This window comes from Galeopterus variegatus, unplaced genomic scaffold (genome assembly GCF_000696425.1).
Source record: "Galeopterus variegatus unplaced genomic scaffold, G_variegatus-3.0.2 Scaffold147, whole genome shotgun sequence".
NCBI classification, from domain to species: domain Eukaryota; kingdom Metazoa; phylum Chordata; class Mammalia; order Dermoptera; family Cynocephalidae; genus Galeopterus; species Galeopterus variegatus.
In genome coordinates, this window is record NW_007726258.1 from 485,684 (window position 1) to 498,759 (window position 13,076).

The 13,076-nt window shown below is 37.6% G+C and overlaps 1 protein-coding gene across 1 annotated transcript in view; it reads right to left on the reverse strand.

Moving 5' to 3' along the window:
- GTF2H3 (general transcription factor IIH, polypeptide 3, 34kDa) overlaps positions 1-13,076 on the reverse strand; it is a 23,588-nt gene that overhangs the window by 4,219 nt on the left and 6,293 nt on the right. Inside the window, 3 exon segments of the mRNA XM_008591523.1 lie at positions 2,515-2,568; positions 3,365-3,463; positions 9,741-9,827. Coding sequence (XP_008589745.1) covers positions 2,515-2,568; positions 3,365-3,463; positions 9,741-9,827 — 240 coding nt within the window.

The window sequence follows — 13,076 nt, forward strand, 5'->3', positions numbered from 1 at the left end:
TTCATTTTATTTTATTAATTTCATTATATAAGAAGAAACTCTGTGAGGTGGCTTTACTCTGTTCTCTTTAAAGAAATACATTCTTTTGAATGTGGTCCTCTTTTTTAAAACTTGCTGTAGGGAAAGTAAATATAACTTGTCAGGGTCCTTCGAAGGGTTTGGAGTCTTGCCGAGCATTTGATGTAAATATGTACGTGTGCCCAGGTGTTTCCTGGTTATTGGACTTAAGTATAAAGGATGAGCGGCTCTGATACACAGTGCCCTCTGGATGCCCCAGGAGGCCACTAGGACGGCTGCTGCTAGCTGAGCTTGCATCTGAATAAAGCCTATTAATTTTTTTCCTCACAGCTTCCAGGATCTTTTCCTATTACCTAGCTCATGGGCCTGCAGGTGAGGGGTTTGTGACTCAGCCTGTACAACAGGTTTATAGGGTCTGGGAGCCCTAGCCCTAGCAATACACTTGCCATCTTCTAAGTGGTTTTCCAAACATGCAAAACATTTAAGGTCCCCTAATTGCCTATATTAAGGTTTCCTGTCCATCTTAATGAATTTTTCCCAATATTCTTTCATCTACTTATTTAATAAACCTAGCTCTCCCACTATGACATGCTGGTGCTTCAGGTTATGCTGAAAGACCTAGTTCTGATCCTAGGAACTTGGAGGTCCTCTGATAGTATAATTCTGCTTCAACTGGACGATGAGATTCATTTCCTCATTCAACAACTATTTCTGGAGCACTACCATGTGCCTGTTCCAGGCTTGGAGGTTACAGCAGTAAACAAGACAGTCTTATCCTCATGAAACTGACATTCTAGTGGAATAGGTAAATGCAGAAATAATGTTATGGGTTATGATCATTTCTATGGAAAAAAAAGACGTTGCATAAGGGGATAAGGAGTGGCACTGGCACTGGTGGTCAGGGAAGGCTTCTCTGAGAAGGTGACACAGAAGCAGAGACCTGAATGAAGACACAGAGTAGGCCATGAAAACACCCAAGGGAAGAGCCAGAGAAGCAGAGGGAACAGCAAGTGCAGAGTCTTAGCCCTCAGCAGGCCTGTGTTTTCAGGCAGCAGCAAGGAGCCAGTGCACTGACGAGAAGATGCAGAGAAAGCAAGATGTGAGGCCAAGAGGTCCGTGTTCTAGGAACCTCAGCATGGGGAGTCTAGAAGGCTGTGCCAAGGACTCTGGGTTTCAGTTGGCATATGATGGGATACCATGGGAAGGTTTTAAGCAAGTGAGCGACATGATCTAAGTTATATTTTGAAAGCTTTACTCTGACTGCTGTGTTGAAAACCAACTTTGGCAGGTGGGGGTAAGCATGGAAACAGAAAGACCAGTTAACAGGCTACTATAATCACCTACTTAAGCGGTAGCTATGAAGAAGACAGGTGGTGGTATTCAGGATAAATTTTAAAGACAGACTCAATAGGATTTGCTAACAGACAGGAAAGGAGAGGAAGAGAAGAGACAAGGAAGAGTCAGGTGTTTGGTGTGCCCTGCTGAGTGACCTGCGCTGCCACTTACACCAGGTTGCCACTGGGGGAGGAAGAGGCTACATGGAAAAATCAAGAGTTATGTTTTGGACATACTAAGTTTGAGATGCCTGCTAAATGTCCAAAAGGAGATGTTGTGTACACAGCTGAATATGCAAGTCTGGAACTCAGAGGAGAGGCTGGGACTGGACTAGAGATAGAAACATGAGGGTCAGGGAGGCAGAGCTGGTTTTAAAGTCATGGCAGAGACCAGATCTTCCAGGAGTTAACAGACACTCTATAAACTGAAACATGCAGCTAAAAAATGTATTCAACATTTTTATTTTTCAATAATGGAATACATGTATAAGAGTTTATGTACATAATATGTAACTGGTTTAAATAAAAGGAACACCATGTACCTACCATCAAGCTTTGGAAATAGGACAATCCCAGAACCCTGGAAGCCTGTGTACTTTCCAATGGGATCCCCTCTTCTCTACGCACCCCTCATTCCCAGCAGTAATCTAAACTCAGGGTTTTCCACAGTTTTGTGCTTTCAATTGATCTTTTAGGAAATAATATTCCTTGTGGCCAAAACACATTTATCAAAAGCTCAGTAATTTCTTCAGCCTTATTTCAGGTTATTTTTTCCTTTCAGGTTAAAGTAAAATTCAGTTTCATACCGCTGGTTAAAAAGCAACATCAAACAGAAAACAAATAGAAAACAACAGAAAATGATGCAAGCATTATATGTAATTTAAAACTTTCTAGTAGATACTTAAAAAGGGGGGAAAAAGCAAATAACATTAGGTTCATCTATTTATTTTTGGTGGCTGGGCAGTATGGGATCCAAACACTTCACCTTGGTGTTATAACACCACGCTCTAACCAACTAAGCTAAATAGCCAGCCCACATTAGCTTTAATAACATACTTTATTTAACTCTGTGTATCCAAAGTAGTATCATTTTAACATGTAATTGATATAGAAAGTATTAATTTTCATAATCACTAACAGTAAGCATTCTTTAAAAACATACCTGTTGGAGGAGTCCTGAATCTGAGTCTAAAACGCAGGCATCAATCAAAATATTCTGAAAGGAACGTTTTAGGAAAATATTATAGGAATAACAACAATGACTACCTTATACTGAGAACATACTATGTGCCAGACTCCATTCTTAAAATAGCTCATTTAATGTGCATAATAACTCTGTAAGGCAGATATTCATTTAAATTTTGCTGCTGAAGTGCCCAGGACTTGGACAGGCTGTGGTCAGAGCCAGTGGGTAGTGCAGCTGTCATCCCACTGCCTGTGTCCAGAGCCCGCACTCTTTTCACCACATCGTGCTGCTTCTCCACGATGGAGAACATTATGCATGGCACCAGCAGCATTTTATATTAAACCTGAAGTTTTGAGAACATTTTTTCTTTTTTAAAACAAAGAAGAAAATGTATCACAGTCATAATTCATCTGAACATTTCAATTATTTGCAAAGTAAAAATACTAATCTTTACACACATCACTAAAGTAAAGAGAGAAACTGAGGCAAGGTTTTTACAGCAAACTGTCAAGCCAGGGATTCTTAGTCTGGAGTCCAAGGTGGAGCTAAAAGGGGTTAACCGAACTCCATGACACTATGTGCAAAACTGTGTTTGAGTGCACATTGTTCTGGGGATCCCTCAGATTGTCAAGGGGTCATGACCCAAAATAGAGAAATGACTAGTACAAAACTTGGAATCTGGATTCCTAATCTATTAATAAGGCTATTTAGTCAGAAAACCTTTCTGAGTAGGTTATTCAAAAAATGAAACTGATGGACAAAAAAAAAAAAACTGATTTCTTCATTATGAAACAAATATTCTTTTAAAAAAAGGCTCTCAATTCACCTGTTTCTGCGCTGCAAAGATGACATTCATGAAGTTCATGTACTGCAATGCGCTGTCTTCTGCAGCCTTAATCACCTAAAAGCACAGCCTTGTTAATACCTCTTCTCAGGCACATCACAGTACTCACTCAGATGTCACACAGCATACTACGAACCACAACCAATACTATTTTTCTAATTTGTCTTCCTATTTATCATTATTAAATAATCCCTAAAGTATAAAGACAACAATAAAATTTCCCACTAATCCTACCACCCAGAGATAATCCTTGTTTAGTGTGATGAACTTCTAGAGAACACCTATGTGGGCACATATATACACTCACACCCGAAATACACAAATACACACACACACACACACACACACGCACACACGTAAATACTCAGTGCTCCACAATCTGCCTTTTCAGTCCACAATATGTGGGAGAAAAAAATCTTTTTATGTCAGTGATTAGGATATACCTGCTTCTTGCTGACTTCATAGATTTCCACTATTTAACCCATTACCTATAAAGAATATTTAAGCAGTTTCCAATTTTCAGTCTTAAAGAATGCTGATAACACCCTCGTATATCCTTTGCATGCTCCTTAATTACCTCTCAGACATAATCAGTGATTGCTAAAGTATATGCATTTAATTTTGATACAGATTACCAAACTCTCCAGAAAAAGTTTATCTATTTATCCTCCCACCAGCAATGCATGAAAATAACTAATCCCCTGGGGACTGCCATGTTTTTCATTTGTGCGGAACAACAAGCATACAATAAAAATCCCATTATTTCACATTTCTTTGCTTCCCAGTAAGGCTGAACATATTTTCAAATGCTAAAAACTGGCCATTTGCATTTTTTCTTTTACAGATTGTACATGTTTTTTACCTGTTGTTTCCTAGAGTAAAGCTTGACTTTTAAAAATTAATTTATAAGTGTTCCTCTTTATTTTAGAAATATTACACTAATTCTCTATCAGGTAACTCTGCTGAAAGTACTTTCCCTAATATTTTTTTCTTTCCTCCTTGTTTGGGAGTCTTATTTTTTTTGAAGTTTCAAGCTTTCCTATAAAGTTTCACACCATGCTTAGCAAGGCACTCACCTTCCTGAGATTATCAACGGATATTTTCTTCTAGCACTTTTATGACTTAAATTTTTGCACTGAAATGTTTCATCTTTACTAGACCACATTTAGGTGTAAGCAGTGAGATAGGAATCCAGCTGTGTTTCCTCCCTAATGGCCAACCACTGGCCCAGCACCTTTTGTTGAATAATCCATTTTTTACCCACTAATTTGAAGTGTTTCCTTTGTCACAGGTCAAATTCCCATATGTACGTGGTTATTTATTCCTGGACTCTGGCCTTTTCCATCTTCTGTTTGTGTCCTACTATACAATACTGCACTGCTACTGTAGTTTTATAAAGTGTTTTAATGACTAGCAAAGCAAGTTCCTACTTGGTATTCCTTTTCAGAAAGTTCCTGACTATTTTCTTTGAATTATTCAGACAGATAAACTGTTGAATTTCTTTTAAATCTCTCACCCTGCCAGGAAAAACAAACAAACAAACAAAAACACCTCACTGAGGGCCAGCCCGGGGGCGCACTGGAGAGTGCACCGCTTGGGAGCGTGGAGGCGCTCCCACCGAGGGTTCGGATCCCATGTGGAGACTGGTTCCCGCTCACTGGCTGAGCGAGGTGTGGGCGCAGCACCGAGGGTTGCGATCCCGTTGCCGGTCCCCAGTACGGGCGTGACACCGAGGGTTGCGATCCCGTTACTGGTCAGTAAAAAAGACAAAAAAGGAAAAAATTAAAAATAAAAAAATAAAATAAAATAAAGTAAAATTTTAAAACTTTTAATTTAATATCCTCAGAAAAATAAGAGAATATTTCATCCACACAACAAGAATCTGATGCTATAAAAAAAAAAATTCAGAGAACAAGAAAAGTGTTTTTGAAATTAAATGCTGTGATTGTAGAAATGAAACTTTCAATAAAAGGGCTAAGGCTCAAAGGTGAGACAATCTCCCAGAAAGTAAAACAAAAAGTCAAAGAGATATAAACTATTAGAAAAATGATTACATTAATCCAGGAGGTCCAATGTCTAAACAATAGAAGTTTCAGAAAGAGAGAATATATAAAATGGAGGGGAAAAAATTATCAAAGAAACAATTCAAGAAAAAATTCCCAAAACCGAAGGATAGAGGCAATCTTAGGATGGTGGTGAAGGGAAAACCTATGCGCACCTCTGCAGTGGGCCTAAGCAGCGATTGGTCCAGACTGAGGCAGTACAGAGGTGCCAGGAGAGACGCCTTCAAGAAGACAAGATGGAGAAAACACATGGTGTGTTGGGGAGTATTCAGAGAAACTTTAAACTTATTGTGGAGGGATTAGGGATAAGTTTGTGGCGGGTACATAATAGTGAAGTGAATGAAAAGAGACAATGATTAATTCTTTTTTATTACTATATTTATTATTGCACAATGTAATCATTTTTCGTGGCCCTTAACCAATTTCTCCCTAACCACATCCATCCCTTTCCCAGCACTGGTGGCCTCAGTTCCATTCTCTTCTTTTGAAAGTTCAGTGGATTATTGTGATTCTTGTATCCTTCTTTCTTTTTTTTCTGTTTATTTGTTTTGTTTTTTGTTTGTTTTTACTCCACTTATGAGTAGGACATGCAGTATTTCTCTTTCTATGTCTGGCTTATGTCATTTAACATAAGTTTTTCTAAGTTCATCAATTGTTGCTGCAAATGGCAGAATTTCATTCCTCTTTGAGTCAGAGTACTATTCCGTTCTACACACACACACACACACACACACACACACACACACACACACACAATATTATATGTTGACCTCGACCTTACACTACAGACAATAGTCAATTATAGATGAACTTTAGATCTGTATGTGAAGACAAAAGTATAACATTTGCAAAAGAAAACATAGCAGAATATTTTTAATAATCTTGGGGAAGGCAATTTTTTTTTTTAACACAAGACAAAAAGTGCTAACCACACAGGGAAAAAAATGATAAATAGGATTACATTGAACTCTTTTCTTTTGTACCAAAAGAAACTCTTAAGGAAGTGAAATGACAGTACACAAAGTGAGAGAAGTTATTTGAAATACATATATTTAAAAAAGGGTGTGTATCCAAAATATTTAAAGTACTCATAAAAATCAACAATGTAAAGGCAAATGACCTATAGGCAAAAGACATGAACAAGCACTTTCACACAACTAATAAACATATGAGGATGCCCAACTTCATCAGTCATTCATAAGATGCAAATTAAAACTGCAATATCACTTAAATAACCAACAATGAGAAGACTAAAATAAAAAAGACAGACAAGATTAAACATTGATGAGACTGGTGTGCAATCTAAACTTTCATATTCCGATGTGAGAGTATTAATTAGTTTAATCACCATGGAGAAAGTTGCAAGATTTAGGAAATAAAAATACAGAATACTCATTCACGTACAGTACCAAAATACTTGTGCAATAATGTTCACAGCAGCAGTATTTGCAATAGACCCTAAATGAAGACACCCACGTGTTCATCAACAATTTAAATTGATACATTGCTGTATATTGATGATATGAAATACTACACAGCAGAGAAATTTAATTAACATAAAGTGCAGGTAACAATATGGAAGGTTCCACAAACACAATGTTGAGCAAATGAAGCCAAACATAAAAAGCATATAGTGCCTTATACCACTTATCTAAAGTTCAAAAACAGGCAAAAATAATCTATGGAGTTAGAAATTAAAACAGTGCTTAACATTGAGGAGGAATGGGGGAGTAATCCAGAGAAGGAGGCAAGAAGGTGATATTGTGGTGGACCAGCCCTGTGGCTCACTCGGGAGAGTGCAGCAGTGATAGCGCTGAGGTTGCGGGTTCGGATCCTCTATAGGGATGACCGGTGTGCTCACTGGCTGAGTGTGGTGCAGACAACACTGAGCCAAGGGTTGCAATCCCCTTACAGGTCCAAAAAAAAAAAAAAAAAAAAAGGGTAATGTTGTGGTTATAACGTCCTCCCAAGCTCATGTTGGAACTTAATCCCCGAAATGTGGTGGATGGTGGGGCCCTTTAAGAGATTATTGGATCATGAGGTCTGTGCCCTCCTGAATGGATTGATGTGTTCATGGAGTAATGAATTGATGGTTTAATGGCTGGTCATGGTCATGGTCCTGATGGCTTTATAAGAAGAGCAAGCGAGAAGGCTAGCTGTCTTGCTCATGCCAATCTCTCACCATGTGATACCCTGCATTGCTGTGGGGAAAATAGGATAATTTCATCAGGCTCCCTTGGCTCAGGTCTGTTTGGGGGTCAAGCAGCACATTTCCTGTAAAGAAGTTCTGTGTGGGTAGAGTACACATGCATGCCAATGTATGTTTTTAGTTTGTTGCTGTTGTGTGTTCTTCAGAGTGTTTGTTAAGCAGCGCTGGCTGGCAGAGCTCGAGTCTAAAAACAGATCATGTTTACTCTGCTGGTAGTTGCTCAGTTTTCTTTGGACTTTGCCTGTAGCAGTTGAGTTTTTGAGTTTCTCTTTGTACTGCCTAGCTCCTAGATGTGTGTGTGCTGAATAAAAGATTATTCCTACTTTAGCCACGGCTCCGAGGACCTTTTTGCCAGTTACCTAGCTCATAAACCTGCATGTGAAGGGTTTGTGAATGGGTTTGAGGGGTCCATGAGCCCCAGACCCTGGCCCTAGCTCTACAATTGCCATCCAGAAAAAGGCCCTCACCAAATGCACCTCCTGGACCGTGGGTTTCCCAGCATTTGAAACTGCAAGAAATACATTTCCTTTCTTTATATATTACACAGTTTCAGGTATTCTGTTATAAGCAACAGAAATGGACTAATACAGGTGGTTTCTAGAGTGCTGTAATGTCATAATTTTTCATTCAGGTATGAGTTAGATGAATGTGTTCACTTGGAGAAAATTTACTGAGCTGTGCACTTATGGTTTGTGCACTTTTTTGTTTGAATGCTAAGCATCATAATAGTTTAATAGCTTTTTAAATTCAAAAATATATGAAAGCATTTAATGTACATGTCAACCATTCCATTTCTGTGAGAGTCGGTTGGTATACATAGAGTTAAAGTATTCCAACATCCTTGCATTTTTCACACACACACACACAAAATAGACAAGTAACATTTTCTTTCTGAGAGTAAATTTATCATATGCAAAGATGGGAATAATAATAAAATACATATTTCAAGATCATTATTAGAATTATATGAGATACATAACCTTAGATTCAGGCTCTATAACATGCTAGCTATGTGACCTTGGACAAGTTATAAATACATAGCTTCTCTCTCTGCACTTTAGCTTCCTCATTTGTAAAATAGCAGTATTTACCATTCATGTAGTAATTTTCTTTAAAATGCTTGAGCATTAGTGTGATACACAAACACGTGAATCGTAATAACTTCGTATAGCATACATTATACGAAGTTATACGAACATGGGGATTTGATTCTACAGTCAGTGCATAATGTGACAAGCAAATATGGTCAAAATTACTCATGAAAAAAATTACTCACTACCATCTTGCAGTGAGTCTAATGCAGCCAGTCCTTACCAATGTTACATAAGATTACTGTTTCTTCAGCCAAGCACCAAATGGAGTAGTTAGCTTGGGTTTAGAAGCCAATATTATAAGAAACATCCTGGGCCGGCCCGGTGGCGCACTGGAGAGTGCACCGCTTGGGAGTGCGGCAGCGCTCCCGCCAAGGGTTCGGATCCCATGTGGAGAGACCGGTTCCGCTCACTGGTTAAGCGCGGTGCGGGCGCAACACCGAGGGTTGCGATCCCGTTACCGGTCAGTAAAAAAGACAAAAAAGGAAAAAAAAAAAAAAAAGAAAGAAACATCCTTATTTCTAAACACCAGAATCAGACACACAGCAGTGAAATAGTCACACCATGAGAGGTACCCAGAGCAACTCTACCAAGACTGGCTGAAGGGAAAACAGAACCGCATCTCTCATCTCCCATCCCACCTGCCCTCTGGGGCAGATACACAATGAGGAGAGAGGTGAGGGGAAGTGCCTGCCCAATTTGATAGTTCTTTCACTTTTTTGCCTAGACAGTATAATTCAATCTGTGTAAATTAAATGTGTCATTGTGCAACTCTACCATATATCAACTAATGAGATTTTCAATATTCATACATATCAAAATGTACATGTACTTGTTCTTCAAGCCATGGCTATTGTTCACGGGTACAGAAAAACATTTCTTTCATAATGTAGAGTAGGAACAGTACATGCCAATTGGCAGAAAAACCTACAAATGTTAAGCACTGAACAGGAAGAGTAATCATAATGCTCATACCTTTCTTGAATGTGACTTGCTATCACAGCAAGTTTGTTGCAACGATTCATGAATAAATGGGAATTTCCCAGCACCATCACAGCATCTATGCATTTGGATAAAGTAAACTGTTGGAAAAACAGAAGACATTAGGAAAAAAAATAGCTATCCAAGTAACTATGTCAGGTCTTGAAATGACTATGACTTCATTTAAATTTAGACAATTATTCACTGCTAAAAAATTTGCTCAGGAGCACCCCTTCTCCAAAGCCATAAGAAAAAACTCTTGAAAACTATAGTTTTCTACTTATATGTTTCTACATCAGTACAAGTTCCATAAATATTTTCTGCATAACATTTAGGGAATAACAAACATGTCACATCTTCTGTGATATAATTACTAGCAAACTATTGCTACATATGGAGAAGATAATACATACTGAATAAATTGAAGATTTGCAAAAGTTTTCAATTCACTCATTCACTAAGTATGCTAAGCACCCACCATATGCCAGGCAAGGATCCCTTCTTTCATGGAGCCTACATTCTCACAAGTTCTAATACTACTAAGAAACATAAGTGGATATTTTCATAATCTTGGAATAAAGCATGTTTCTCTTAAAGAAATATTTTATATAAACAACAAAACTGATAAATTTCATCCTACTGAAAAATCTTAAATTTATTAAAATTTCTATATAGCAAAAAGTGAAACTTGTTACAAAAGCAAAAGACAAATAACTGGAAAAAAATATTTGTAATATATGACAAGCAATGGGTTAAACTTTTAATATAAAATGTGTATACAAACCATTAATTTAAACAAACCATGAACTCCTAAAGAGAAAAATGGGCAATACCCCAAGGGAGAAATACAAATGACCACCAAAAATACTAAAAGCAAATTGAGATTACATTGTTTTTTGCACATCATGTTGGCAAAACGTGTATACAAACCATTAATTTAAACAAACCATGAACTCCTAAAGAGAAAAATGGGCAATACCCCAAGGGAGAAATACAAATGGCCACCAAAAATACTAAAAGCAAATTGAGATTACATTGTTTTTTGCACATCATGTTGGCAAAAGATAAAATAAGGAAAGACAGGATCTTGTGTTAGTACAAGAAAAAAGGAGTTCTCATACACCACTGATAAGAGTGCAAACCAAGACAGCCTTCTAGGAGAGTAATAGGGCAACATGAAGTGATGTGCTGGTAAATGTTTATCCACCAGCTACCTAAAAAACTAGGTATACATATACACAAATATACAGGTTTATTAAAACTGTTAGTGATATAAAGGCTGTGTAGCACACAATTTACAAACAATAATGAAATATACAATACTCGTTATAGTAAATCCCATATAGGCATTTGATTCTCATAGAATGCCTATGTTGGTTTTTGCTGAATTCTTGTCTTCATAGCCAACCTATGGTTTCAATTGAAAAACAAGTATAGTTCTGACATGAATATTGGGTGTGTTGCCCTAAAAAGGAACTAAGACCAAATACATATAGCAAGGATTTATTGAGCCAATATGACTACTGCAACCGGGGAAACACACAGATGAGGTCACCCTGAAAATGTGTTCTAAAGAGGGCCAGCAGAACTTAACATTTTATAATCACAAGAAGGGGGAAGGGTCAAAGGAGAGAGAAAGAAAGCCTTGTCTAAATACTTCATCAGGCTTTCTATTGGTCGTACATGACATATACATTTGGGATTATTACTAGGTTACAGACTACATTCAGAGATCAAGGGTAATAAGAAGTGTTCTAGGTTATTTTATGGCTTTCTAGAGCCATTATGGCTGCTTCTAAGTAAAATGGTCTTACGATAACGTTTTCCAGGACATGAACATAGATACAAAAATCCTCAACAAAATATTAGCAAACTGAATCCAAGTGGAGCTTATTCAGGTATGCAAGGCTGGTTCAATATTAGAAAATAAATCAATCAATGACAGACTAAAATGAAATATCATTAATTGATGCAGCAGAAGCATTTGACAAAATTTGACATCTATTCATGATAAAAATCTCTAAGAAAACCAGGAAGAGAATTTCCTCAACTTGATAAACAGCATCTGCCAAAAAACCCTACAGTTAACATTATACTTAATGGTGAACACTGAATGCTTAATATTCTGAGCACTGAATGTTCCATAAGATCAGGAACAAGGTGAGGATTTCTGCTCTCACCCCTCTTATTCAACATAGTACTCAACACTCTAACCAGCACAACAAAGTAAGAAAAGGCACATGGATTTGAAAGGAAAAAATAAAACTGCCTATCTTTAGATAGGACTATCCATGTAGAAAATCTCAATGAATCTATAATAACACTGCTAGAACTAATCAGTGAGTTCAGCAAGGTTGTAGGATAGGGGATCAACACACAAAAATCACATTTCTATATTCTATATGCTAATACCAAGCACGGAAACCAAAATTAAAAACACAATTCTCATTTAATTAAACACAATTCTCTCAAAATAAGAGAGAAATATTTAAATAAATAAATATAAATTTAACAAAATATGTACAGGACTCATCTGATGAAACCTATAACACACTAATAAAATAAATCAAAGATGTAAATAAATGAAGAGTCATACAATTATCCCTGGGTATCCCCAGGGGATTAGTTCCAGGAACCCCCTCCCCCTGTCCCCCTTGGATATCTAAATCCAAGGATGATCAAGTCCCTTACACAAAATGGCATAGTATTTGCATATAACCCACACATATCCTTTCGTATACTTTAAATCATCTCTAGATTTTTGTAATATCTAATAAAATGTAAAGTTTGTAAACAGTTGTTATATTGTATTTTTATTCGTGTTATTTTTTACTGGGTTTTTTTTTAGTTTTTTTTTTTCCCCAATATTTTCGGTCCATGGTTGGTTAAATCCGCAGATATGGAGGATCAACTATACTATGTTTGTGGATTAGAAACTCAATGTAGCAAAGCTGTTAATTCACCAAATTGATTAACAGGTTTGATACAATTCCTTTCAAAATCTCAGCAAGATTTTCGTAGAAATAGACAAGCTTATTCCTTTCCTATGGAAAGAAAAAGGAACTGGAATAGTTAAAATAATTTTTTTTTCCTTTTTGTCTTTTTTTACTGACCGGTAACGGGATCGCAACCCTCGGTGTCACGCCCGTACCGGGGACCGGCAACGGGATCGCAACCCTCGGTGTTGCACCCGCACCTCGCTCAGCCAGTGAGCGGGAACTGGTCTCCACATGGGATCCGAACCTTCGGCGGAAGCGCCACCGCGCTCCCAAGTGGCGCACTCCCCAGTGCGCCCCCCGGCCGGCCCCAAAAAAATTTTTTAAAAAAAAAAAAAAGTAAAGGGAAACAAT